This window comes from Toxotes jaculatrix, chromosome 12 (genome assembly GCF_017976425.1).
Source record: "Toxotes jaculatrix isolate fToxJac2 chromosome 12, fToxJac2.pri, whole genome shotgun sequence".
NCBI classification, from domain to species: Eukaryota; Metazoa; Chordata; class Actinopteri; family Toxotidae; genus Toxotes; species Toxotes jaculatrix.
The window spans coordinates 11,853,600-11,881,137 of NC_054405.1; the positions used below are offsets into that span (position 1 = coordinate 11,853,600).

Below are 27,538 nucleotides of genomic sequence, written 5' to 3' on the forward strand. Positions count from 1 at the left end.
AATAAATATTTCCATTGGCTCTCCTCCAGTTTTTCCTCTATCTGCTCTTATGTAGGTCAGACTATTCAGTCTTTTTGAACATATAAAAAATGTCTGACACAAGACCTCCCATGCTAGACTCTGACCTTCCTCTCAAACCTCTCAGACATGCATAAGTCATCATGTCAGAATCTTACAATTCAAAATTTCCACCTTCTCACACACAGCTGCATTCTTGGACTGGTCATAGACACAGACAGGGAGAATGAGTGCACATCAGCCTGTGGAAAATATCTGTAGTTGCATGTCTGAAATGCTAACCGTGAAACAAATGCACAGCAAAGTTGAGTTTATGGGATACAGTGAAATGCTACAAAGGCATGTGGCCACCCATCTCACCCATGCACTCACTGTAGCTGCAGATGTGAGAGCTGGTGATTAATTTCAATATTTCACAGAAAGCAGAGAACATTAGCATATGTAGAACATGTTTTATGGTCCACCCTTCATCTGCTTCCTCTCTTTTCTCTGTTTAATTTTAATGCTGACCCTTGCTATAAGGTTGCTCAGCAAGGGTTCTGCAATTTTTCTACCTCTGGCAGTATAATACATTTTGGGGAAAGAAATGTGCATTACTCTGAAGAAAGGCTTTTTAGTGTTTTTAACATTCATTGTTTAAAGCAAAACCTTCTAGATTAACTTCTGGACAAATGTGGCTCTCTAAATTAAAGGGATCAAAAATGCTTGGCTTTTGTGCAGTTATATGCACAATTTCAAATGTCAGAGTATTCCTTCAGACATGCATTTGTGAAAAACATTTGTCTCTCAGCTGCCTCAAATGAAGCTGTGTTTCCGGTGTCTTCAGTTCTGACTGGCTGGGTGGGGAGTCCCAGACCTTTAACCTCCATAGCCAGTTTACATTTGAGTCACTGCCAGGCCGTGAAAGTTGTGAGAGGGTGAAAGGGAAGGCTTCTAAGTTTACAAAGTGGCACAGCAAAATTAATCAACATCTTCATCTCATCTCTGGAAGCTTGTTGATGTAATGACTACTGACTGGGACAGTTGATGAGCTTCTGTAGCTGGTGAACTAATAACTAAAGTCTTGTTCACACTGGACAAAAAAAAACCTTAACAACTACTAACATGCTTGCTAATGGTAAGGCAGCAAGCATTAGCTCATTAGCTTAGATAAATGTAATAGGTGTATAAACCTCTGCTCTTTAGTGGAGCAGTTAATGGTCCACTAGGAGGAGTTTAAATAAAAGTGAATAGTGCAACACAGTGCAACACAGCTAGTAAGCTGTGATTGTTCCTCCTATTTTGGACTATCAGACTCTCTGATCCCTCAAAGGTAAAGACCATGGACTTTATATAAAGATCTTCATATGTTTTTATATGTAATCTAGGGTCAAGACTGTCAGGACAGCTTAATAGTCAAAGGTGTGAATTAGCAGGTCAAGGCTCAAAATTTCAAGGTAGTAATCGTAGCAACTGCACTGGAATTAATTAATAATCAATCATTAATTTGATTTGACCAGGCCCCGATGCCAAAAAAAAAAACAAAACAAAAAGAAAAAAAAACAGTACCCCTTGTAGCTGTTCATTAATGGCTTTATTTTTGGAATAAATATTCTGAAGTCAAAGACAATTACAAATGCCTGTGTAAAAAATGATTAAAGAAGTATTTACATTATTTCTTGCACAGAGCTGAATAAATGTATACATAGTATACAGTACAGCCCCTGTAGGTCATTGGTTTCTTTTGCTATACAAAGTGCAAAAGCTGATTAAAAAAAAATAAAAATAGGAATCCAACTGATGCAGGATCCATCCTGTAGTTGGATGTTGGACTGGACAATGTGGCCCCATAAGAAACAAAACAAGAATATAATGGATTACAGGATTTCATTGAGTTTGTAGAGAGAACATCTTGGCTCAGGCTGTGGGGCCATGAACAAGGAGATCCAGGAAAACACATATTCTGTACAGTAACAGAGGGCTTGCCAGTTTTTCTTCCCCTCTCTGCTTTATCATTTCGTTGATAATAAATTATCTGTGGTAACTGTGCCAGACAGGCATGACTTAACAGGCTTCACAACTGGCTGAACACTATGAACTGAGGAGACAACTGTTGTGGTCAAACGAAGGAAGCAATCAAACATGTGGAACACAGAGGGCAGGAACTGAACACAATATATATGTGTGTATGTGCATGCACGTGAGTGTGTATATGTGTGAGATATCAGGGTAATCCCATATCTCAAATGAGCAATGTTGTGTCGGATGTAGCCTGATGAAATCACTGAGCTACCGGCCATACCAGCTGACAGGGGGGAAAACCATTGGTCATTGTTTCCTGCCCTGCGTTGTTTAGTTTGATCTGTCATGAAAGCCACCAGCGTAACCTCGGATTGTAGTTTAAACTATTTCCATGACTGGTGCTGAGTGAGGTCTGCAGAAAATCAGCATATACAAGGCAGGAGGTTTCCTTCAAGTTTTGAAGGAGAGCACTGTGAAGATGCCCTCCTTCATTACATCATTACTGTTACCAGATGTGACAGCAGGGCTGGTATTGTGTGTGTGATCATGGCAAAATGTGGTCCTGAAGACACCTATCGTAGCAGGAACTACCACAGAGGCAGTTTTGAGTACTATGGCAGGTGTTTAAATGTCTGTCTGTCTGTCTGGGTGTGGACAGATTTTGTCAACGCGATAGTGTCACAACCACACAAGATGCAGTCCCAAAACTTTACAGGTGTGTAGTTGAGATCAAAATGAAGACAGAGTTTGAAGATGGGTGTGGTCCAACTCATGAATACAGAGAACTCACATAAAAATATAGTAAAAACCACTGAGTTCTCAGTAGTTTAAGGGTTGGAGCATCAACATGTTGACGGCCATTGTGGCTGGAGGAATTCCATCTCAAGATGGTCTCTAGTTTGTTTCTTTGAAAGTTCTAGGAGCAAAACATGTAAAAAATGATAAAGTGTACTGTAGGAATCTATCATTTGTTCCATCAGCTTGGATTGCTACAGCTGTTTTCCAACAGATTTAAAAATATATATTTGGATTGGATAAAGGATGCAAGAACAGCATGCCAAATATGTTGAAACTAGCATACATCAGTAAATCTGTTTCATTTCTGAATCTATTCCAGGATTTACAAAAAAAAAAAAAAAAACCAACAACAAAAAACTGAAAGATGGGTATGCAAGGCACAAAATGTCCTTCTCTGTATAAAATGACGTGCAGCACATGGGCATTACATTTTAGACCAGCTGGTAGAAAGTTATACGTGTCATTTTCTCTTTGAAAAATGAATGGAGTATATATATATATTTTTTTTTTGAACAACCAGTGAGCTTCACTGATGTATTTGCAAGATCCAAGTAAAACTTTGAAACCTGCAAATATTATGACATAAAATGGAATCCAGACTAGGATCCCATTTTATAATCCCATTTTTTTGGTAAACCAGATTAATTATTTGCAAATGGGTATTCTGTATCTGCTGACAGTACAAGGGATTCAAATAAAATTTCATTTGACCTTCTATTATGTTATTTTACCATCAGAGTTAGATCTGGATAATGTCTTTTGAAGTCAGAGTGATGGCAGTGAAAATATGTTCCAGCATTCATCCTGTGGCTTTCACTCTCCTTCCAATATTCTCATTGTTCTTCCAAGCAAGTGTCCGTCATCCTCTAACAGTCGCATGAGGCAGGTGGAAAAATCTGCACCTGACGGTGTGTGTAGTACTTGCAGATGCATTCAATTCAGACAAAATTTTGTAGTTTATTGGTTATAGTCACTAGCAAGGCCTTAGGTTACAGAAGTCCAGCTCCTGTGGTTTACGTATGCCAATGCAGTGGTCCCTTGGGAGGAGATGCCCAGGTTGGGTTTTACAGTGCAATGGTCGTCTCTTGAAGCCCTTCCCGCAGGTTCTGGAGCAAGGTGACCACTCCCCAATATGCCACTCAGGACATGGGTCTCCACAAGCCCTCGTGGCTGAGGGTCTTTGTGAAGAATCGCAGTCCAATCCCGGCTTCCCGTCCGGTCTCAGACACTGCACCATCCTCCTCTGGATACCACTGCCACAGGTCACTGAGCACGCGTCCCAGCCCCCGGATATCCATTTCCCAAGAGCAGGATCCTCCTTGCTGTAAGACTTAAGAGTGTCTCCTCCCTTCTCCTTGACACTATCCTCAGCCAGGACACTGTTATGGGAGTTTATATGCTCCTTCTTCGGAGTCTTGTCCTCCTTTGGTTGACGGGCAAGGTAGAAGGAGTATCGGATTCGAGGAGGTGTCATCTTGCCTGCGCACAGCACCTCCACAGTCAGGGCTTCTCCCAAGGGCTTCACAGCCTGCAGGGTCTCGGAGAGACCAGCTGTGCCGCTGTAGCGCAGCAGGCTGCTCTTCACAATGATGTCTCTCTCCCCAGCGGATACAACGTAGTTCCCGTTGAGCAGGTAATGGCCCTCGCTGTTCTTCACAGCCAAATAGTTGTCATCACTCATCATTCCCTTGTAGCCTCGCTGACGGATGTCTATGTTGGCTGCACCCACCGGCAACATGACCACAAAGTTGTAGCCGTGCCTGCATGCCAGAACATATTACAGTCAATGAGAGCTTATAATAGAGGAGTGAAGTTGATAATGCTATCATATTGATGTAGGAGGAAAAAAAGAATGACGTAAGCAATATTCACTATGTTGTGGGTTTTACTCACGCAGGCTTTGTGAAGAGTCCTGACACCTTCTTGCAGCCCTTGTTATCACCTCCACAGATTCCACACTTATCAAACTTCTTGGTGGAGCCAATTTTTCCATCACAGCCAGCCTTGATGCATTTTCCTTGGACACATATTCCTGTGGAGTCTGGGGAACATGGAGTCCCATCAACAACCTGGAGTGTACAAACACACATAAAGGTTAGCCTTTCATATAAACTATACAGTACGGAAAGCGAAAATCTTATGTCACAGGCAGCAAACTCAACAGATCATCCAACACACACTGCAGTCCACATTTTGTAAAAAATAGGACAACTCTCCAACATAACAATCTGTGAGAGTTTGCTTTATTTGTTATGTAAGGAGGAATTCTGTTGATTGCACATAAACATTAACTGCAGCCATTTCGTACACAGGTACTGGAATGATGTGAGATACTCTATGCTCTGTGAGGCTGTTGACCTGATCAGTCTCACAGCTGGTATGCCTGAAAATATGTGACTGATAAGTTGGCTTAATGTGGTTTTGAGCATCCTGACTCAGTTATTTTTTTTTTTATCCTAAGATGTAAATGAACCAAACTCCAGCTCACGTTTTAAATGACACTGTACACAAAAAGCACTTACACAGAAAGTTCTGTAAACTCATTTTTGGTTCAAAGTCATGACTGTGGTTTAAACATCCAGCTGCTCTGTGATTCAGAGCTACGTGTCCCCTGAGTGCTCTTATCTACTCCTCCTCAGCCGGTATGATGGAGTGAAGTGTGAACTCTGCCTCTAACTGCTGCTAAGGCTCACTCCACACCCTGTTATCTGAAAGAGATAAACTGTCCTCCTCTTCTCCTTCATTCCTTCCTTCACTCCTAGACCAGAGACAGCTGGCTGACGCATATTCACAGTCTCCCACATGGCCTCATATCTCAAAATCTAACTTTAATTTAGTTGAACTTTTTTTCTAATCTCCAATCAAATTATCTTTACATTTGTTCTGCAAAGAAGAGAATACATTTAGAGGTGTACCTTGGGTGCCAGGACGTAGAAGTAGCCAGTGCCATTAGCCCTGCAGATGAGTTTACACCTGTCATCAGGGGACACTCCAGAGTACTTTGGTACCCACACCACAGAGGAAGCGATACGGTTACTGTTGAAATTGCGGCCACTGGTCTCACACTGCTCTTCACGATAAGTTTTGCCTACACACAGGAGAGGGAGGGAGGGAGCGTACAGAAGGTGAGAGGTGCGAGTGCTCCAGGGGAAAAAATGTCATTGGACATACTTGTCAGTTTTGAGCTACTCGTACCTGTGTCAGGGCAGTGGTTCAGGTTGCAGGAGCGGTATTTGACCCGAACCCCTTGGCAGTATTTACCCCCATTTGATGGAACTGGGTTGTTACACTCCCTTTTAGACAGTTGAACGCCGCCTCCACATGTGCGCGAGCAGGAACCGAATGGCCCCCACTTACCCCAGCGGCCGTCCACCTGGAAATACACAAACAGAAAGTATAACAACAAATACCTTCTGAATCACATCCCAGTCTAGTTTAAGGTAAATATGAAGAGCTGAGTATGTGTGAGAGTCTGACCTTCACATTTTGGACCTGCTTGTCAGAGCAGACGCCTCGGTCGCACACCTGTCCATCCCCACAGTGGGTGCCATCTGCCCAGGGGAAGTGCCGAGTCATGCACACCAAATGGTCATTGGACTTTCCTGTGCACCACAGACGACCACATGGTGGTTGCATGAAGGGACATGGCTTGGAGCCTTCTCCAAAAGCGAGCTCACACTGACGGTCCAGGATGTAGGATGTTCCCGGCAGCAAGTCAGGAAGGGTCAGCGGTTTCTGAGGTTGGTCGAGCAAACATTCCCCTAGAAGAGTGAGATTCAGTAAGGAACACACTGAAGCTATACCAGCTGTCATCTCTGGTTTTATTGCTTTCCTAGCACACAGTGCAAAGGTCAAAAGCATGGACCCCATTTACAATAAATGGCGCTCAGAAACCTTTCCAGGAACAGGCAGATAATGAGAAGAGTTTGACGAGCAGGTGCTTGGAAACGTGAAAGATCAACGTCAGTGGATGAGAAGGTTTCCAGGAGGAAACCTAGAAAAAAGCACACAACTTTGCAAACTAATGGGGAATTTACACATTCAAAAGAAGTAATTCGCACTGAAGGAAAGCTGGGTTCACTTACTAAGAGTAGTAGTATGTTTAGTATTTAGTTTAGTATGCCATTTGTGTTGTGGTGAATTCACAACAGATAATAAGGCAGCGAGTGAAAGAGCTGTAACTGGTGGCAAATTTGTTTCCTCCCATTTCACCACAAATTTGGCAGAAGAAGCGCACAGATTAACTGACAGTACAATGCTATATAAACAAGTCTACACTGAAAAAGCTGAACCTCTCCTCTTCCTTCCCACTCTGTCTCCAAAGAGCAATCATGGGAAACAATAGCTGGTATTGTGTGTGTGTGTGTGTGTGTGTGTGTGTGTGTGTGTGTGTGTGTGTGTGTGTGTGTGTGTGTGTGTGTGTGTGTGTATGAATGAACAGGTTACAAATAATTCTGGGTGCAGCACTGCATGAAAACTGCCTCAGACATGTGGCTACATGTAGATAGTCTAGATTTATGACACACGCACACACACACAACACTGTTAGATAGAAATCATTCCTTGTCAAGTAAAAAAAAAAAAATGTTCCCCTGTGTCTTGCTCCAGACCAGTTTGTGTTCTTTTGTTCTCAGACCATCTCTAAAATGGACACAGAAAGAAGCAAAAATGTTTGTCTATTTGGAGCAAACCTGCATGGGAAACACTGGGCAGATACACCTCGCTTGTCCAAACCACTGTGGTGACTCTCCCCAGAACAAGCCCTCTAATTTGGGACAGATGTGGGGGCAGTTTTAGAATAAAATTTTAGCATGGCTTCGAGGCCGAGTCCTGTGGTCTGGCCTGCTTGGCAAACAGTCCGCATCTAAATGAATTTCTTTCTGGCTTTTGCTAGTCATTTCTATGAGCATGGTAGTATAGGTTAGGTAGATGTCCCATTCAAAGAGTAGATGGATGCTGAAATTCAATCATGCTCGCACTTACATTTACCTAAAATGATTGTTGTTCAGGAGGCTGTTAACCCAGAAAACTTTGGCAAAACTAGGAAATGTCAAAACAAGAGTCAGCTCCTCTTTTACAGCAGCATGATTATCACACTGTATACTGACACAGTGACAAACAGGACAGAGCTATGAACAGATAACAGTCTAATTATGTGACTATCACTATGAGGATGTGCTCTCTTAATGTGATCAGTGCCTTGCTGCATACAGATCCTTCAGTTAGTCTGTTTAATGCGTCTGTCTTGACTTTGGCTTCACACCCCTTCAAACGCTCTATGAGGCTGTTTGCACTCAAATACAGGGGTCAGGGGTGGTGGAAACTCACCATGCCCGCTGTCCAAAAATTCAGTGATGATGGCAGCACTGCAGGGGGACCAGGGGCTGGTGCGGTTGATCTGAATAAGCGTTGGAGACATCATGTGGTTGTCCTGCAGTTTCCCAAACACGTCCTCACAGGCCTTCACATTGTCATGTGGCATGTTGAACACGTGTCCTGTAGAGAGGGAACAAGATGCCAAACGTCTGTCATGGAGGCACAGATGCTTTGTATCTGTGATTGCGTATATGCATTCACACTATAGAAAACACTGCAGTACTATTGTGTATTTAATGATGAATGGCAGAGCTCACCAAGCTCATGGGCAGTGGTGAAGGCTGAAGGCAGGCCATCGTCTTCGATCACAGAGCAGCTCCTCTTGGGGTCACACATGGTGCCAACATCCGCCATACCAAGAGTGTCACAGGTGGAGGCACCGCACAGGTCCTGGACAAAAAAAAGAATTTACATCATCTCGTCTGAGCTGCACAGAGCTAAAGAAAAAGCCAGGAGAACATGGCACCTCATAAACTCCAGTGTATTTCAATTTGAGTCTCAGTTTTGGCTTGGCCTTCACCATCTCTCATGGTAACAGTGTAATCTGGTTGCGATATACATCTGGGAAACATCATTAGTGATGTGGGTCACTGGGTGTTTTGGAGCTTTCAGCATCAGACATCAGAAGCTGGGCTTCTCCAATCATCTAGTTATTTGCTGTGGTATAGGAACACAGTAACATTTACAAAACAAAGTCCGGACGGGAAAGAAACTTTATCTTTCAGGTGATCAGATAATTATTAATTATGGGTTATTTAAACCACTTTATTTGCAGTTAAAACTTAAAGTGAGTGCTCCAGAAAAGTATCCATAATACTGGGTCAGTGCACAAGCAGGCTGTGTGCAGCCAACTACAGCAAGTACAATGGACAGTTTGGGTAATAATTTTCCCAAAAACATCTGGCTAATGTGGGAGTGTGTTTGAAAGCTGTCTGATGGTGAGACTGTTTATTGCCCCTGTCTGACTTCTTTTTAGTGATGTCAACTTGTTTCCAGACCTCAGCAATTAACTTGGTGAGTAAAATTTTATTAATACCAATAGACACAATGGCCAAAGCTACAAAAATAAGAACCAAGTTCTCATAAACTGGAATTATTTTTTAAAGTCCCTAAAAACATGTTTTCTCATCAGAAGTATTTTTCTGTAGCCTTAAATATTCACATCTAAAACTAAAAAAAAAGAAATCAAAGTTAAAGTTAATAAAAAAAAATGAAATGAAAAACAAATTTATGATAAGATTAATGCCACAAAACTCATCTACCTCATCAGGACTGTGCTGGTGTGGTTTGATTAGATTACAAGTAGCAAACAGCCCAACTTAGAAATATGTCACCTTTTTCCTGCTGAGCCACGGTCACTTTAAACTAATGAAAACAGCACAGAGAGAAAAAAAAGAAAAACAGAAACCTCCACTGTGAAACAACCAAAACTGTTGTTGTAACTTTGGCAGAAGAGTGTGTTTTTGTAGGACCCCATCACTCGTAGTAAGAAGCTGACTGATACAACGTGTTCTCAGGGCCTCTAAGCTGTCTTGCTGTCATTAACCTAAGATTTGTTTTCTAGAGATTGGGAAACGATTTGATAGTGTTAAGCAAGGCTTTCCACCACCCAGTCTTTAAGTGTTTTTAGTGGGCAACAGTGTTTAGAGCACACCTTCTTCTATGAGGTAATGTAACTGTCCCCAATCATAACATTTCCATGCCAGAGCAGAGTTTCCAGATGACCTATTTCTCCTCCACAAGGTTTTTAGAGCCCAATCTTAGTGAGTATCCATTTGGAGCTGAACCTCCTAATCACAGGACAGCTTCAGCAGCAACCACCACAGAGATCCGCCCATCTGCCTGCTCCCTAAACAGCACTGTCTCTACATACCCAAAAACAGAAAAACTAGTGGCGGTCAGCTATTACAGATAAAGCACAGCACTGGTCCAATGTCATGCAGTCCCTCCTATCCTCTGCCGCGCTGAATGTACACATAAAACACGATGCCAAGTGAAGACTTCGAGTGCTATGACAAATCATTCCTAGAATAAACCACAAAACCACAATTGTTGGCCAGTGCAAATCTAGTCCAGATGTGCTCATGTGTGCAGACTTCATCTGAACGTTTGGGCCATTTACGAGCAAAAAAAAAAAAAAAAAATTGCAAGCAGCAAGATGAACAGGGGAGAAGAAACAGCAGTGTCAATGAGTTTTTTCTTTGCTATGCCCTACTTCCCACATCTGTCATCTATCTTTGTATTTTTTGTGTTTCTGCATTTTAAAAACAATAAGTTATCTCAGCAAAGAAATATTTCCATTTTATTTTGCGTACAGATTTCCAAGCTTTTAAAACTACAGCCTGGACTATTAGATTTTGTATTTTGGATGCAATATTCAAAAGTATCAGAGCTTCCATTAGTGCCGTTTTAAACTAAAGATTGCAAGGAGTGGAAAAAAAGGCCTGATTCAGCAATATCACAGAAAGGGTTTATGACATCCGGACATATCTGGGTGTATTCTTGTCTTTCTCAACCCACTATCTATCATGAAACAGAGACAAACATGCTGTGAGCTAAAGTACAACCACCCCCCTTCTCTCGGGGGAAATATAAATTTGTCAGATTTACAGTTGGATTCAATCTTTTGGAGACTGGCTGTTTACATACAATGAACTTTCTGAGTAACTTCATGAAATGAGCTATCTTGCAACATTCTTAACACAGCAATCATGGAGTTTAAAGACAACCACAGTTGCCTCTGGACAGCACCGAGTTGGTCTTCATAAAACCTACAAATTACTCTGTGGGCTGGTAAACAGCAGACAATGGACGTGCCTTAAATGCTTACTGAAAGCTATGGTAAACCAAAACAATACCACTGACAGAACTGACCAGTTCTGAGTCACGAAGTTGTAAATCAACAGAAGACTGACTATTGTAGGGAATTTTTGACCTTCAGCTGATTTGATTATCAGTGGACATGCGTGCATGTCTGATATCTGAAGCTAAAATACTAAAGTGTATAATATTCTCTTTTTACCTTAAGATTTGGTAAAAAGAAAAAATCTGGATATAGATATTAACAAACAAAACCTGGCACTACATATATAGTGGAGCACTGAATCCTTCAAGTGTGTAGATCCTGGATGTTTTACACGTGAAGTTAGCAAACCCAAAACAATATTATCTTATCTGATAGATTCACCTTCATATTTATTTGTGAATAAAGCTGAAATGTCATTATTTATTGCAAAGTAAAATGTCATTACAGGCATTTATGTTGTAATTTATGCTGTATTGTAACTTAAAAGCAGCTTAGTTTGATGGATGGTGATAATTGATATGTTGAAGAACTACAAAACACAACTTAAATATTTACATTTCTTGCTTGTTGTACTGTATAAATTCTGCTCTTTGTCATTCTGTGTTTCTTAGACAGTTTCTGCAAGAAATCCCATCAGAAGGAATTTGTTTTTCACCCATGAGACTTAGAGCTACTCACAAGAAATTTTCTTTGTTTGACTGATCCTGGTAAGCGTAGCGGCTTCTGAAACACTGTACTAGTTACAGTTTGTCAAACCTCTGATCAAAGCTGCTGAAATCACTCATTTAGTCTAGTTTAATGTTAACTCAAACACTGACTGAATCCTTCGACGCCTGTGGTTCTGCTTTATATAGCAAATTGTAGCAACATGACTCACTGTCTGTGGGCACATCCAGTGCAGTCGAATGGGGTCACTTAAACTGGCTACAGAGTTTATAACACCAGCTCTGCTAATGATCCCACAACCTGGTAACACTCTAGATTTGGTATCATGGCGTAAACAGGAAGAACATACTGTACGTATATAGGATCCTTACAGCAGAAAGAATGAATGAGAGAGGAAGTGTATGACAGAGTGAAGAATGTGCTGTAGAGATGCAACTGTGCAGGCTGACTGCAGCTGTGCAGAACTGCCCCTCTGGAGCAGCTTGATTCAGACTTATGGGGAGCAGGTGGGGCATTACACATGGAGGGATGTGACATCTCAGACATCAACATAGGAACCCCCCCACCACCTCCTCAGCTCCCCACTCCCTCCACTTCTCCCTTCTGGGACCTGTTTAATGAGGAGCAGGGAAGGTGGTGGGTAGGGCTGGAAAACCCACAGCTGGAGGAAGAATGGGAACGGTTGGGAAAAACAAGACACTTCCGACAAGTGAATCCCAGAGGGCACTGATGGTCGTTATGTTTGGTAAAGCTACAGGTATAACAAACATTTGTTTGAGGTCTTATACCATCACGTGTCTTGTCGTGATTCTTTAATTCTAGTAGCAGAGGCATTGTGACATTGTGAATTACAGCTGACCCTTAGGCTGCAGACAATATCTAAACCTTCTCTTTCTGAGTAATTAAATGCGTATTCTGGGTTAAACCATCCACTTTATTCCAAGTCTTCAGTGCCAAAATGAACTAAAACTGGCCCAATTACACAAGGCAGACAGTTCATCATAGATCAGTGGGTTACACACACTGACCAATGAATGTGAACACTGACTTCATTTCTGACCCTGTGTCATCTAACAAATATTTAGGAGTGCAGAGAGGACTGGAAGGTGGGTTCCAAGTCTATAAAACTATCCTCTAAGGAGCCATGAAAAGCAATCAAGGCTGTTGCTGTGCTGAGCTCAAGTAATTTCCTTTGTGATCTAGCCTCACTGTCAAAGTTGCGATGCTATTGGTGGGATGGATATTCACTGAGTTGCTCCCAGAGTTCACCGGAGGTGGAGAGTGTGTTTGGAGAACAAATCAAGCAGGACTGACAGAGGGGAAGTCTGTCGTGTTAAGTCTACAACATATATATATATATATATATGTGGTAATTCTTTTGTTTTCCCTATATGATTTATTTAGATGAATACATTATATTTGCAGAAATATATCATATATGCGTTTCAGTGTGTAATTGCGCTTCCTAAAATAGCGCCTTCTCCCCTCTTCTGTTACTTCAGACTCTGTTATGCGCGCTCAAACAAAGCATTTTTACCTGTCTAGTGAAAAGGATCGCTGTGTCCCAGTAATCTGGATGCTTGTCGCTGTTTTTGTTCATCTTTTTTTGCCAGGTGCAAAAGTTTCGCAGCGTCATGGCTGCGTTGCCGGACACCTTGGGTCCTTTGTCCTCCTCGGTTATAATCACGATCTTCACAACTACTATGCTGATGGAGTTCAGAATACTGGGGTGTTTGTAGAGCCTCGCTGCCACTGACATCAGTGTCAAGAGGTAGTGTTTCAGGTCGTCTCCATGGAACTGCGCCATGGACTCGTCCGCCACCACGAGCGTCTCCACGTATCTAGGGACTGAAGCGAACCTTTTGGCTCTCCCCATCCTCCTCAGCATCGTTTCGGTCACATTGCTGTTGTCTTTTAGTCGCTTGTACTTCTCCAGCGATTGCGCAACCTGGAGACTTAAGTCGCTGTCCACTGCGCACCTAGAAGCTGAATTGGGCTTCAGGTTGTTGCTGGGTCTGCGCCGTATGATGTGAGCGCTTTGTGCGCTTGCGGTGTCATTTTGCACCGGGCTGATAAAATATTCCCATCCTTGAAAGCCAAACGCACCGTGTACACCCTTACAGAGGCTCAAAGCAGCATAAGAATAGCGGTCATCATTCACATATCCGGAGTAGAAACACCGGCTTAGGTCAGTGGTGACATCGGAGTTGGAGACCCAGACTGCGTCTTGGTTAGAAATGGAAGGAGCAATGAAATTAGAGTCTTGATGTAAATCAATCACTAATTCCTGCTGGAAAGCTCGTATTTTTAGGAGAGAGTTTCCCTTAAGGATACCCACATCGTTGTCAAAATCCCTCCTGTCATGGTTGTGGTTATCCAATCTAACTGGGAAACAAAGTTCACTTTCCATGCAACGAACACGTTTAGTGAGTGAGACCACAAAGTAGAGGAGAAAAGTCGTTCTGATGAACATGACGATGTTTGCATTCAGTAAAGAATGCAATGACCAGCAGAGAAAATAAAATGATATAGATTCTGCAAACTCAGTGGAAGTGGTGACAGCCGCAGATCAGGATGCAGAGCATAATCCAGCGCGAAGGACTCTACAACAATGCAGGTCGTACAAGTCCACTCAGAGAAAACTCCTCCTGATCATGACCCATTCCCATCCTCCACCTGTGTGTGCTGAGTCGACTGCTGCGTTGTGTGGACTTAATGCATTTTCGTCATGTGTAAAAACATGGCAACTCAATCTCTTTTTTGGGGGGGGGGGCAGTCTTTGGACGCGCTCATTGGATGCGTGTCTCTGTTGGAAGATTTCCCACTTGAAGTTCACAGCAAACTGCAGGGCCTATCATCATGTCCCATCGCACTGTGATGGATTAGTTGATCTCCCACTTCCAGAGCTTTGAGCGCCGAGACTCTGCCTGGCGCCTCATAATCTGCATAACCCGCTATCATTGAAGTTAATGAAGATAAAGTTGACAAAATTGATTTCAATCTTCAATCTTTCACAGATGCCCCCCGCAGCTAAGAAGAATACCATAATAACTTCCAAACAGCGCATCTTATATAGAAAATCAGTGAGCTGCTGGAATATGACAGAGATATTAAAATAAGGTAAGAATGACACAAGTCACTATATCATGTCATGGTAAGAGTTGTTTTTCTATAAAACTCGTACGACCTCTGGTGGACAACAGTAAAATAACTGGGATCCTTCAATTAAAAGACTACTCATATTAACAAAACAAAAATTTACAAAACATATGAGCCTTCAAAATATGTGGTTTATAGACTAAACTGCCCAACAGTAAACGAAGTAGTTAAATTATCAGTATACCTGAGCAGCTACAATAGTAAAATTCTGTTCACACATTACAAGACGTATGAATTTGAGTTGTTGGCTATGTTTACATGTTTCTCTCTGTTGAGGAGTGTTTCAAGGAATCCTGTCTTTGGATTAAAGAAGGCTCAACTGTTTAAATAAGTGTACTTATTTACAGTTTGACCGGGAGGTGCAAGGAGTTGGGGAAAATAAGAGGAACCAGCACTGTGAAAAATGGCTCCGGAAGAAGCGTAGGAAAAGAGTATTTTATTGATGCTAACAACCTGTAGGCTCTTGCCTAGCCTCCTGCTTTGTTTTCAGTTGCCAGGAACGCAGCAGTGGTTGCTAGGCTAAGGACCCCATCGTACGTGCTGTCCACAGAAAAGCCAGCTTTGACTTTTGCATTGCGATGTAAAGAAATTATTGATATAACCGTTCGTTGTTAATAAGCGACTTAAAAGGCCAGGCATACAAACACTGATAATATATGTGTGGCAATTCAAACTTTTAACTATGTCTTTTGTTACTTTTGTGAGACGGCGGGTAGACCTGCTCTCTAAAGGGTATCATATTTATTGTGACCATATCCAAAAAGTAGTGTCACACAGCTGTAAATTGAGTCAGCATTAGCAGAAAGAGAAGACTGATGGCCGTAATTTGTAATTGGCAAAGTTAAAACTTATAAAACCAGACATATTGGTATCTTGTATGAAGCAACCGCTTGTGTACTCCCCTAACAGCAAACTTAGCGATGCTAACAGTTTAGAAGTTCAGTTAGTAACGTTAGCCTCCTGCCGTCGACATGAACGCGTATCACGTTTTGGAGCTGGTGGGAGAGGGCTCGTTTGGTCGAGTTTACAAGGGGAGGAAAAGATTTACTGGCCAGGTGAGTAGCTTTTGTAGGAGCATAGTCTTGTGGCTGTTGGACTGGTTTGTTTAACCACACCGTTTCACCGTGTGTTTCCATCAGGTGGTGGCTCTGAAGTTTATGCCAAAAGTGGGTCGTTCTGAAAAGGAGTTGCGAAGTCTCAAGAGAGAGATTGAGATTATGAGGGGTCTTCAGCATCCAAACATTGTCCAGCTCTTTGACAGCTTTGAGACTGAAACGGAGGTGTGTTTACTGTAATGCTTTGTTTGAAACACACAGAACACATATTAGTTCAATAAATTTTTATCACTTTGATTCTTTGATCTACCAAATCAATTATATCTTTATATCTGAATTCATAACCCCACAATTGTAATCCCTTATATGTTTGTAACAGGTTGTGGTTGTAACTGAGTATGCAGAGGGTCAGTTGTTCCAGATACTTGAGGATGATGGGCATTTACCAGAAAGCCAGGTATTCACTGTCAGTACACAACTATGCCAAACATTAGACTTATCACGGTTTCACATGCTCATCTTTTTCTCACTCTTCTCTACTTCCAAGGTCCGTGGGATTGCCTGCCAGCTGGTCTCAGCTCTGTATTATTTACACTCCCATCGCATTCTTCATCGTGACATGAAACCACAAAATATACTATTGGGGAAAAGTGGGGTAGTGAAACTGTGTGACTTTGGGTAGGTATGTTGATTATTTTGAAGAAAAGTGGTATATTAATCATTTCTACAAAGATAATCTAATGTGATGCAATCTTCTTTTAGATTTGCCAGGGCCATGAGCGTTTCCACCTTGGTGCTGACTTCTATCAAGGGAACACCTCTGTACATGTCTCCTGAGCTGGTGGAAGAAAAGCCATATGATCACACTGCTGATCTCTGGTCTTTAGGCTGCATCCTGTATGAGCTCCACACGGGGGCGCCTCCGTTCTACACTAACTCCATCTTCCACCTGGTGCAACTCATTGTGAAAGATCAAGTAAAATGGCCAGACACCATGAGCGACACCTGCACGGTATAGTACAGCTGCTGTCTCATCGTCCTGTGTCTTCTTTGGCTAGAAGCCAACATCCTCACTGTATAAAAATGTGATTTCAAAAAAGGCAAACTGATTAAACAGTGAAAACCCTAAAACTTTATCATTCCTTTTTACAGCTGACTGTAGCAACGATTTACCAAGTACCACCTATTTGGAATCAGAACTAGAGTTTTCAAGAATACTTGCTCCTATCAACCCATACCTGAGACACCTTTATTTAATAATTTGGAATTTTCCTGTTCTTTAATGACTTAAGAATAGTCAAATATATAATTTTTCATTTCTTTCTCATCAGTCTGAGTTTAAACATATATTTGTGCCAGTCTTTGTGTGTCCCCAAAATAATCGCTGCGAGCCTGCTGAACAGGCCAGTGGAGACAAAGTATTAAGTTTTTTGATGTATGACAAACAGGATTTATTGCCCTCGTCACAGTGCTTATCTGATATTTCCCTTGCAGAGTTTCCTGAAAGGTTTGTTGACCAAAGACCCTCAGAAGAGGTTGTCATGGCCAGACCTCCTGCACCATCCCTTCGTTGCTGATGGTGTTTTAGGTGATGCTTAAATTTTTTTAATTTTAATCTAAAATTTCTAAATATGCTTGAGGCTGGTCTGTTTTTGAGAGTTTTCTGATGTGTGTTTTATGCCCATATTTATGTGTTGGCACAGTGCTGTCAGACACAAATGTTTTCAGTCCCCTGACAGTCACACCCAGCCCAGACATGCTGGCGCTGAAACTTCAGCAAGTGGCAGCAAAGACGGTACCGATTTCTGGAGAAAGTAGATTACTGCGAAAGGCCAGGGAACAGAAGGAGAACAGCAGCAGAGGGAAACCAGTGGGTAGTGACAGTTCAAAAGTGAGTCACCAATTGATTTTTCTTTCTTGAATCAGTCCCATGGAAATTTCATGGAGGAGCTTTAAGCTGTTCCGTGTATATTAACAGAAAAAAAAGGATGGAGCAGGAAATGAAAGGACCAACTCTGCGATGGCAGCAACACCCACCAGAGCCATGCCCCTCTCCAGTGATTGGTCTGTTACATCAGGTCACTCTGTCGTGGCACCTGCCAATAAAATGCTCGACCCAAAGATTCAAGGCTGCGTGAGATCAAAACACAGGTGTTTATGGAAGTTCAGAAAAAAAAGATACAATATACAACCAAAACAAACATGAGTGTTCACAGTAATGGGCATTTCCTCTGCAGGGGTCAGATCAGCAGAGACTATGAACAGGAATTCCCCTCTGTAGAGGTCGGCCCACAACAGGTGTGGAGATACAATGAGAACAGACAGACCACACTGCACAGGCAGGTCAGTGTCAAGTTGATTTTTTTTTTTAATTATTTTTTTTTTTTTTAGAAATAAAAAGACATTGTCCATTTTGAAAATGTGTCTTGTTTCACAATATAGTGTATATATTCTCTTCCAGCAGCAAATGTGCTCTGGTAATAAAGAAACTGGCTGCTATCTTAAAGGAAAATGCATCCTGCAGTATTAACCATTTCTTGTTCTTTCAGAATGTCGACAGTGAGGAGTACTGGGAGAAACTGGCCCAAGAATCAGATCCAAGCAAACAGCAGAAGGAACTATTGAATTATAATGACATTATACCTCAACTAAAAACCAAGATTCTAGATTTTAAATCTCAGGTAATTAGGTACAATGCATAAACTGACAATTCCTCAGGAAGAATTTTGTATTTAGTCTCTCTTTTTTGTTGTTGTTTGGTCAGTTAACAGGCGGCGTTGTTAAAGAAGCCTATCAGATTCACCAACCACTAAAAGTCTTAGGCAACCTGATTCTGACCTCTGACCTTGAGAAGTCATACCACATCGGCCGTGAGCTTGGACTACCCCATATCCTCTTTGACCTGGTCCATGACACTGTAGAAAACTCAAATTTCATCAAGGTTATTGTTTGGGAATGGAACTGTATTCAGTAATGTGTTGTCACTGAGGCGTCAGACAACAATAATATTTGTGACTTTCTTTGTACATTTCCTTCCTTCTCAGCAACCATGGAGTGTGCCAGCACTTAAACAAATGATTGTAGTGCTCTTAATCTACTGGGATAAACATAATGACTGGACGGAAGAAGAACATAGGTTTGTTTTGTTTGTGTTTTTCATCGCTGAAGCTGATTCTGTTTATTTGTTGAACACTGACAGTCATTCATCAAATACATCTTATCACCTGTTCTCCTACTGTAGACTGGAAGAGTTCACCAAGCCCTTCGTCACAATTCTTAGTCACCCAGACCTTGTTCCTTTGGCAGTAAGTACCCACCAAAATTAGTTTAACAGTAGCTGCCGACCATGTTCACCGTGCTCCACATGTTCTCTGTGGCCAGTTTCTTTTGGTTATGCAGTGAGCTGTCCAGGTGTCTGACAGAGCTGATTCTGCTTCTCTTTTTAGCCTTTTGCTGCCTCTGTTTTGTCTCTTTTGACACAACACAATGTCAGTGTCGAAGTTGATATGAGCAATCTGACCTCCTTGCTGAAAAACCTGCATTTGGACTCATATGAGGTAGTGAATCTGTGACAAGTAATTCATTTGTTCAGCAGTACACTGACAGTTCATGATGCAAGTTTAAAGTGATCCACCAGTGTCTGAAGTATTGCCCTCTCCTCTGCCTTGTCAGCCCCAGCTTTCTCTTCCTTCTGGCTGGGGACTCTGTGATGGCCTCCTGTATTTACTCCTACACATGCTCTCTGAGGTCAGTACCAGGAATGCAATAAAATAAAAACTGACAGGATGAATCCCAGAAATAGACCTTCAATCTTTTCCTCTGTGCTTTTGCCATTGTGTTTTTTTTTTTCTTTTAACAGCATGAAAATGGCTCTGGATCTTCATGTTTAGATCCAGTTATGTTTCTGGATTTGTGGAAAAAAATTGGTAATTCACTCGCAGAGACAACAGCAGAGACACATTTCTGTTCAGCAAATGGTAAATATACGCATCCTATGAGACCCAGCCTATCTGAAAACTTTTTGATGTTAAAAATGTATATACGTTTTCATTTTCTTTTGAAATCAGGGCTGTATTCCTTGCTGTCTGCTGCGCTGTTTGTCTTCACCAAGGATCCATACTCATGCATTCCTCTGTTTTCTGAGAGCGAATCAAAATGTGTATACGCTCTTGGCCGGCTGCTGGGCACTGACTGGTTGGTGTACAGATGTATTAATTAACCTACTGTTTCATGTGTACCTCAAATGTTAGAGCCGCACAGCTATGGCGCCTGGAGCTAATAATAACCCCTTTTATACCCTACAGTCTTCATTTGTTTGCTGAAGGCAGTCCTGGGAGACTTGAGGTAGATCTGAGTCACGACAACCTGTCCGTGTTGAGCTGCCACTTGCTGTGCTTTCCGTTTGCCCTGGACCTGCCTTCACACACCACTTCCACAATTCTCCAGTTGTATGACAGTTGTGGTATTGTTGCGAGCCTCCTGCAGGTTAGGGCCTTACCATGTTCCAATAAAGACCTCGCTGACAAACATAATGCTCTGATGCAACACAGGATAACTCTTGCAATAGATACAAACACTACTGTACATCCTAATGTCTCTGTACTCTGTGAGAGCATTGTGTTGTTTGTTGTCGGCTGTTTGATCTGTGATGAGTTGTCTGGATGGTTTTGTTTTTCATTGCTTTGGCAGGTAATTCAAACTCTTCCTCCTCCTCTGCTGGAGCTGCCTCTCTCCCTGCTGAGCCGTATGCTCCTGTGTGACCCTGAGCGCTCCGTTTCCCGCCTCAGAAAGACTGCCTCTGGTTTTTTCACGCCACCCAGGGACAGCCAGCTCACTGCCTCCAAACGCCAGACACCGCTAACCAGAACCTCCAGCTCTCTTCTCTTTGACTTGCTGCAGCTGGATGTGCTGTCAGACTCTGCCGTGGAGCTCCTAACTCTGTTGTCCCAAGTAGCCCGTTATTCCTCTCAGCCTGACTGTCTTCACCTTCACCTGGAAGCCTCAGTGCTGCACCAGGCGCTGGCTCACTCTCGTGACCAGATCAGGGCTGCCACTTGTAGACTTTTGGCAAATCTGGATCCATTCAGGCCTCCTACTCTGCAACTTGACATTTTCAAGAGCATGATAGGCTGTCTTCATGACTCCTGCCTGCCAGTCCGGCGATTGGCTTGCAGAGCAGTTGGGAACTGGTTGGGATATATTGCAGCTGGGGCAGGGTTTAAAATGGGCAGGTCCAATGGACAGGGCAGTGACACTACAGGGTGGGGCAAAGAGAAAGAACAAAACAAACACAACAGTTCACACAGTGAGACAGCAGGAGATTTAACTACTGTAGTGGAACAGGGAGTGGACGATGAGGAGGGGAGCAGGTGGATGGAGGAGGCCAGGAGGACAGCAGCCACGCTGGCACCTCTGATCACTGACCCTGATGCCCTCACACGCCGTCACTGTTGTGCAGCCCTGGGAAACCTAGTTAATGTTGATGGCGCTGTATCCTCGTTGCTGGAGGAGGATGTGTCTAGCTTACTTTTGAGAGCTGCATGCACGGATTCCCATAATGCAGTGAGACGAGCCGCCATAGCAACCCTGTGCCTGTGCAGTGAGCAGGACGCCATACGTCAGGTAATAAAATCACTGACATTACAGTGAATCAGTTCACTTTTTTTCAGAATTTGGTTAGAAGGACCTTTTTGTAATTTGTCACATGTTTTAATTACAAAAAATACAACACATTAGCTGTTAGAGTATATTTTGTTCCTTTATGTAAGAAAATTCACACTTGTTTCTTTTATTGCCTTCAGGGCATATCTCATAATTATTATCAGTACTACTGCCTCGAGCTCAGTCATTTCTTTATATGAATTTGCTCACTTGTCATAAATCATTGCATTTTCTTTCATGGGTGAGTAAAAAAATACCTAGCCCCTGTCACTCACACCTCTGTGCATGTGTTTGCACATTAATCACTAACTTCAAATGAGTCCCCTTCTTTTATGTTTATTTGAAGGTCCTGATATCCCTCGATGCCAGGAAGAAACTTCTACAGGCTTCACAACATGCACCTCCACAGTGTGACTATCATCCGCTCATTGCACAGCTGTAAGTGAGTCCGGTTCATGAGAAATGATATCAGATCCATGTGTAGAAACACTCTCCCTCCTTACTTTACTGTGCTACTTCCTCCTAGCTAAAGCAATGTGATAGAAGAGGACAGATAATAATCAGATCCCCTGTTTGCTGTTTTTTTCTCAAGTGTGTCTTATTTTCTTTAAAAAGATGAAGTTATCCTAATGCATAGCATTAGAACGGTGCAAATAAAAATGCACATTTCTTAATGAAGACCTTTATTGGCTATGTACTTTGTTTATGCTGTATTCTTAAGTTGAATTTTATGGCATTACTTTTTCCAATTTCCTTCGAAAAAACTATAATTGATCGAAATTCCGCAGGAACGACTGAAGATTTTCTTTTTAATCACACGAGATTCTTTCGTTATTTCACTTAAAAATTCACCGTGTCGATTTGCAGAGGTAAAGATTTATTCTTTGGTCCGCAGTAATAATCATGAATGGTGAAGTCGTTATTAGAGCAGCAAATCGGTGGGTCAGTTCATTTTTGCATTAATCGCTTTACTTTATGTTCCGTGTCACAGCAGGAAGGTTTTTGTTTTAGTTTAAGTTTTGTAAATTTAGTATGTTTTCGTTCTCTGAAGTGAGGGGTCTAAGAGATAGAGGTTGTACAGATTTTAAAGCCATCTGAAGTAGGTTGTAATTTGTGGCCAAATCCATAAAAAAAAAAAAAAAAAAAACTTTATTCGGCTTTAATAGTCGGGCCATTGCGCTAAATACTCATATAGGAATTTATCGGAAGGGTGGGCGTTGATTTAATTAAGTTTATTAGAAAGTGTTCACTTTGCAGCTTGATATCAGTTTTTAAAAAAAAGGGGGGGAGGGGGGGAGTTACTGATGATAACTATAAATGTTTTCATTGCTCTCAGTAATTGTGTGGGAAGTATCCAGGCCCCGCGGGCTCGGATCAAAAAGGAGAGTTTGTCTGCGTCCATCAGGCCCTGGAGGTCTGAGCTTTGCTTTGCCGAGAACAAAAAAGTCATTTATGATATCTTAAAAGGCAAGACGAGTTTTCATTCTTGTACTTTATGATTGTAACAGACTGTTATAGTAGGTGCCGGTAAAAACCATTTCTGGTGTATTGGCCGAGCCGACCAATGTCCACCAGAAAAGAAACGCTCTGAAGAAACACAGGCGGACTGAGTTGATGACATTTTATTTTGAAATGAAAAAAAAAAGTTGACGAGACACAATGGAAATATGCATATGTGATTAAATTAACTTGATATTACAGATCCTTATAATGTGCTTTTAAATGATGCTGTCATTACACATTTTTGGTTTGAAGTTGATAGTACACCGCAGGGGGGATCAAACAATGTGACACAAGTTTCTTGCTAAAAACTGTATAAACAAGATAAATAAATGTCCATAGGTCAGGGCTTGTTTTCAAGATTGTCTTAAAATAATATGCATAGAAAAAAAATTCATCCTCAGTATAGGCATTTTTAACAGTAACAGTAGTGGTTAATTTATTTTTCTTTTATATTAGCAACAAAAGAACTGGAAAATAATTTAGACAGTATCCTCTTACACCAAAACTAACACTGCAAAAGCTTCAACAAATAGTCTAATGAGATTTTTTTAAGTTAATTTTTTTTAACAAAGAAAAGGCTAACACACTACACTCCCTGAATATACAAAAGTTGTTACAAATTAGTGCAGATCAGCCAGAGGCCTATAAAACTTATTGCCTTAACAAGCAGTTTAGAGAAAGAATCCCAGACTTCTGAAACCCTAAATTTGCTATTCCAGAAAGAGAGAGTACATTTATGGAAAAACATGCAGAAGGAGACTGCTAAAACTCCACTAGTTACAATATTTGTACATATGGAAAACCAGTTTTTTACACTAGGAAAACCTGTATGTCAGTGAAATCTTTGCCATTTAAAATGAAGGGCAGGAGAGCTGTTATACAGGTCTGTAATCTCCTGCCATGCATTATCTACTGGTGTTTGTAGGACTGTAGGATAAACTGCATATCCTGAGCTGCAAAACAGATTGTGTCATTTGCAATATGCAAGAGAAGACATTTTTACAAATTACCACAAACACAATAAAATGTCACCTTCCACCTTCAAAACAGTATAAATATTAAATTAGTTAACTTTTGGTCACAGAATCAATAATTTGGACAATATTTGCAACCACTGCTGAAAAAAAGTGATTTGTCACATGTAATGCAAATATCAGAAAAATAAAACAAATGTAAATATGGTAGATAAAGCAGCATTTCTAGCAAATAAATGTGGGTAAAATGTAGATATTTGACCTTCACCAAAAACAAAAAGGGGAAAAAAAGAAACAGGCTAAAAACATACAAATCCCATTAACTAATGAATATTTAGGGAAGCATGAGACCTAAAGTCCATCAAATGGTTTGTCAAACAAAATTGTAACAATAGTAAAATGAGAAAAATGGTACATTTTTCTAAAAGTTGACGAAAAGTTTTTTCCTCTTCTGTATATCCGCGGTTCTTTCCGTAGTTGTAAAAGTCATCAGCACATTTTCAACCTCAGTTCTACTATTTTAAAATATTAATAGCAATTGAAATACAGTTTGTTGTTCAAGAGTGGCTAGAAATTATTCTAGAAAAATATTTGGTTTGAAAGATGCGCTCCAAATAAAATGATGCAGTTGACACCAACAAAATATTTGACCATTTATGCTCTTGAAAAGGATGATAGTCATTGCAAATAAAAGTTAAAAATAAAAAAAAATTAAGTTCTATTGCTGACATCAATTCCAATGTAAGGCTATTAAAAATATTAAACCTGCATAATGAATTACATTACTTCTTCATAAATAACCCTATTTCAATTTGTAGATTCGCGCAGTGCGAGACTTATTAAAAATGATTGTCATTTAAAGCATTGCAATGCCACAGTGCAGGCTCAGGTGATTAGAGTGCGAAAGCAGTGGAAGCATTGGACAGTGTTGATTTAAAATGTAAAAAAGAATTCACCTCAGCAAAGCATGCATTTACCCAACCCGCAATAATTAAAAGAAAAAAAAATTAAACATTCAATTCTGGACAATCCTAAAGACACAAAAAGCTTCATGTTTTCCCAGTTACACCCTCTTTAAATGTACTTGCAGGAGCTTGGTGTTACGCTGTTGTGTCCTGCTTGAGCCTTTGGCTACGGGCCTTGTAAACTTCAATCAGTAGGTCTTTAACATACTGGATTTCACGTTCTACGGACTCTGCCTTGTCCCGGAGCTCCCGGTTCCTCCCTTCAAGGCAATGCAACTGTTCCTCCAATGAATCTAGCTCCGCCCTTTTTCGCTGGCGATACCTGCATTAAGAAAAAGAAAGATTCATTGAAGATTTTTCCCTGTGAAACCATGTCAAAAGTTACATGTCATCGAGCCAAAACTAAAACTTGCCTGTGAGCGGCAGTTTTGTTCTGATCTCTCTTCTTCTGTTTGCGTTCCCCGCCTTCAACTGGGATGTCCACCTCGTATTTCACAGCACAATGGTCTTCCTTCAGCCTGCACGCTTGTCTATGCCCTGAGGACTCCAAGTTCAGACTCTCCCTAGCCATTAAAAGACACTCTGGGCCCTGATCCTCAAGGAAATTACAGTGTAAATCATGTTGCCCTATCTGTAGACTCTCTGTTTTGACCTGTTCGTTGATGGTGCCTAAGAAGCTATGATAGGCCTCAGGCTGTGGTGTTGTTGGAAGATAACAACCGTCGCTGCTCTCAGTTTTCCAAGATACAGTGGCTTTTGTCACCTCCACACTAGTTTTGATACTGTTCAGCACCTCGTTGTTAGCAGTGCCTCCGCTGACCTCCCTCATGCTATACATCAACAAATCCTCTTTCTTGTGTGGGACATCAAGTGATCCGCCAAAGCCAAATCCTCCACCAACAACTTTCGAACCACTTATAATATCTTGACTGAAACAGCAATTTTTCTCTTCTTTGGGTAGAGTGGCACATCTTCTGACCTCGACTGCACTACCCAGACAGTAGCTTTTTCCAACCAGCGGCTCGTCTTCTACACAGCCATAATTACCTGTCAGGGTCACTGCTGAGTTACCTGAGTTGTTTCCTTTGGAACTCAACAAACTGTTATCATAGCCTTCACTGCTGTACCTCACACCATCAGGAACTCTTTTCCTACCACACCCACTGGGGCGACTGCAGCTGTACGGGGCGTGTCTTGGAATTTTGGATCGCCCAATGGGCCCGCCACAGATACTCAGCAGGTCCAGTTCTCCAGTTGCTAGGGTAACAAGAAGTGGGCTGGATTCCGATTGGTTGGCTGTAGAGTACGATGCGTATGGCAGCTGACTGAATGGCTGAGGACCCGCCGGCAGTGGACCCCTGTCACATTTTCCCAGCCTCGGCCCTTTCTCTGGCACTGGTTCAGACAGGAAGTAGTCTTCTAGTTGGGCAAGTTCCTCCTGCAGCAGGGAGGTCATGACCTCCAAGTCAGAGGGCACCTGAATATCATTCTGAAGGGGTGAAGGGGGAAGGGAGGCATTGGTGGAGGAGGGAGGGGAAGGGGGGTTTGGGAGGTACGAGGAGAAATCCACTTCTTCCGTCATCCAGTCAGTGAGACCATCACCTATTGAGAAGGATTAAAAATTGCAGTCGTTACAAGCTGTTTGGTGGAGGAAAATATTAGAGAAAAAAAAGCATTCATGCAAATAAAAAAATAAGTAATCCGACAGTGCACGTAGCAGTTTTCTAAAAGCATAATCTAATCGACAGTAGTCAATGCAAAGCAAGATTTTTTTCAAAACAAAGTTACAGCATACCAGCACCAGTACGAAGCTAGTTTATTACTTACTGTTCAAGAAGGACGAATGTGCTGCAGTGCCGAGCCCACCTGAAATGGGGAAAAATATAAAAAAGCGTACTCCCTGCAACTCACCAATTAAGTGCTGACTCTCCTCTGACACCTCCCCCCTGCACCCCTGTGATTGGCTGTGGTTAGCCTGTGGGTGAGAGAGAGCGAGGGGGTCTGCCGGGCAGACACGAAGAGTCTTCCAAACAGGAGCTGATGTTGCCATCATTTTGTCTGTTGGTGCTTTGATTCAGTCCAAGTTCAAGCATATGCTGAGAGCAAGCAGGGTCTGACAGATGGGCCACAGAGAGCAGGGCTGGGTGAGCATAATGAAACCTAGAGGGTAAACAGAGACAGCATTCAGAAAAGTGGGCAGCTAAAAAGATCTGGATAATTCAATCGACCGATGGAATCAGGAATATCACTCTTGCTGCCCTCAGCAACTTTCTCAACGTGACTCAGTCTGTTTTGACGAAGATGCTACAATAAAGGAATCACCTGCAAGGATAACAAGCTTTGAACAATACGGAACTAACTCTCCTAAACATGCACATCCAGCGTTATATATATATTTAGCAAATATCAATGATTTAAAATAAAACTGAAAATAATTAATTTTACAAAACAAGACTCAAAAATGGCAGTCAGTGATATGGAGGTGAAAGATGTGTCCTTTGGGCTTTGAGCTGTCCCAAAGCGAAATGCTCTTGACATCCTCAAAACACGTGGGAC

General features: G+C 41.8%; 3 protein-coding genes across 3 annotated transcripts; 1 reads left to right on the plus strand and 2 right to left on the minus strand.

Annotated features, from left to right (window-relative positions):
• Positions 1-1,572: 1,572 nt before the first annotated feature.
• adamts15a (ADAM metallopeptidase with thrombospondin type 1 motif, 15a) lies at positions 1,573-14,376 on the minus strand. Its single transcript, XM_041051729.1, has 8 exons — positions 13,203-14,376; positions 8,451-8,583; positions 8,146-8,313; positions 6,295-6,578; positions 6,013-6,190; positions 5,733-5,905; positions 4,711-4,886; positions 1,573-4,577 (listed from the first exon to the last, which is right to left on the minus strand). The coding sequence occupies exons 1-8, from the start codon at positions 14,136-14,138 to the stop codon at positions 3,791-3,793; spliced, it is 2,835 nt and encodes a 944-aa protein (XP_040907663.1). The 5' UTR covers positions 14,139-14,376; the 3' UTR covers positions 1,573-3,790.
• A 1,299-nt stretch (positions 14,377-15,675) lies between these two features.
• On the plus strand, positions 15,676-22,126 carry stk36 (serine/threonine kinase 36 (fused homolog, Drosophila)). The gene is made up of 20 exons (XM_041051730.1): positions 15,676-15,879; positions 15,964-16,104; positions 16,259-16,336; positions 16,427-16,557; positions 16,642-16,891; positions 17,374-17,467; positions 17,583-17,770; positions 17,858-18,030; positions 18,117-18,222; positions 18,429-18,560; positions 18,644-18,820; positions 18,924-19,015; positions 19,121-19,184; positions 19,326-19,436; positions 19,552-19,626; positions 19,739-19,856; positions 19,947-20,073; positions 20,184-20,364; positions 20,569-21,501; positions 21,887-22,126. Exons 1-20 carry the CDS (start codon positions 15,796-15,798, stop codon positions 21,980-21,982), a joined length of 3,351 nt encoding a protein of 1,116 aa, XP_040907664.1. The 5' UTR covers positions 15,676-15,795; the 3' UTR covers positions 21,983-22,126.
• A 2,991-nt stretch (positions 22,127-25,117) lies between these two features.
• On the minus strand, positions 25,118-27,035 carry atf5a (activating transcription factor 5a). Its single transcript, XM_041052143.1, has 3 exons — positions 26,894-27,035; positions 25,396-26,584; positions 25,118-25,304 (listed from the first exon to the last, which is right to left on the minus strand). Exons 1-3 carry the CDS (start codon positions 27,033-27,035, stop codon positions 25,118-25,120), a joined length of 1,518 nt encoding a protein of 505 aa, XP_040908077.1.
• Positions 27,036-27,538: the final 503 nt, after the last annotated feature.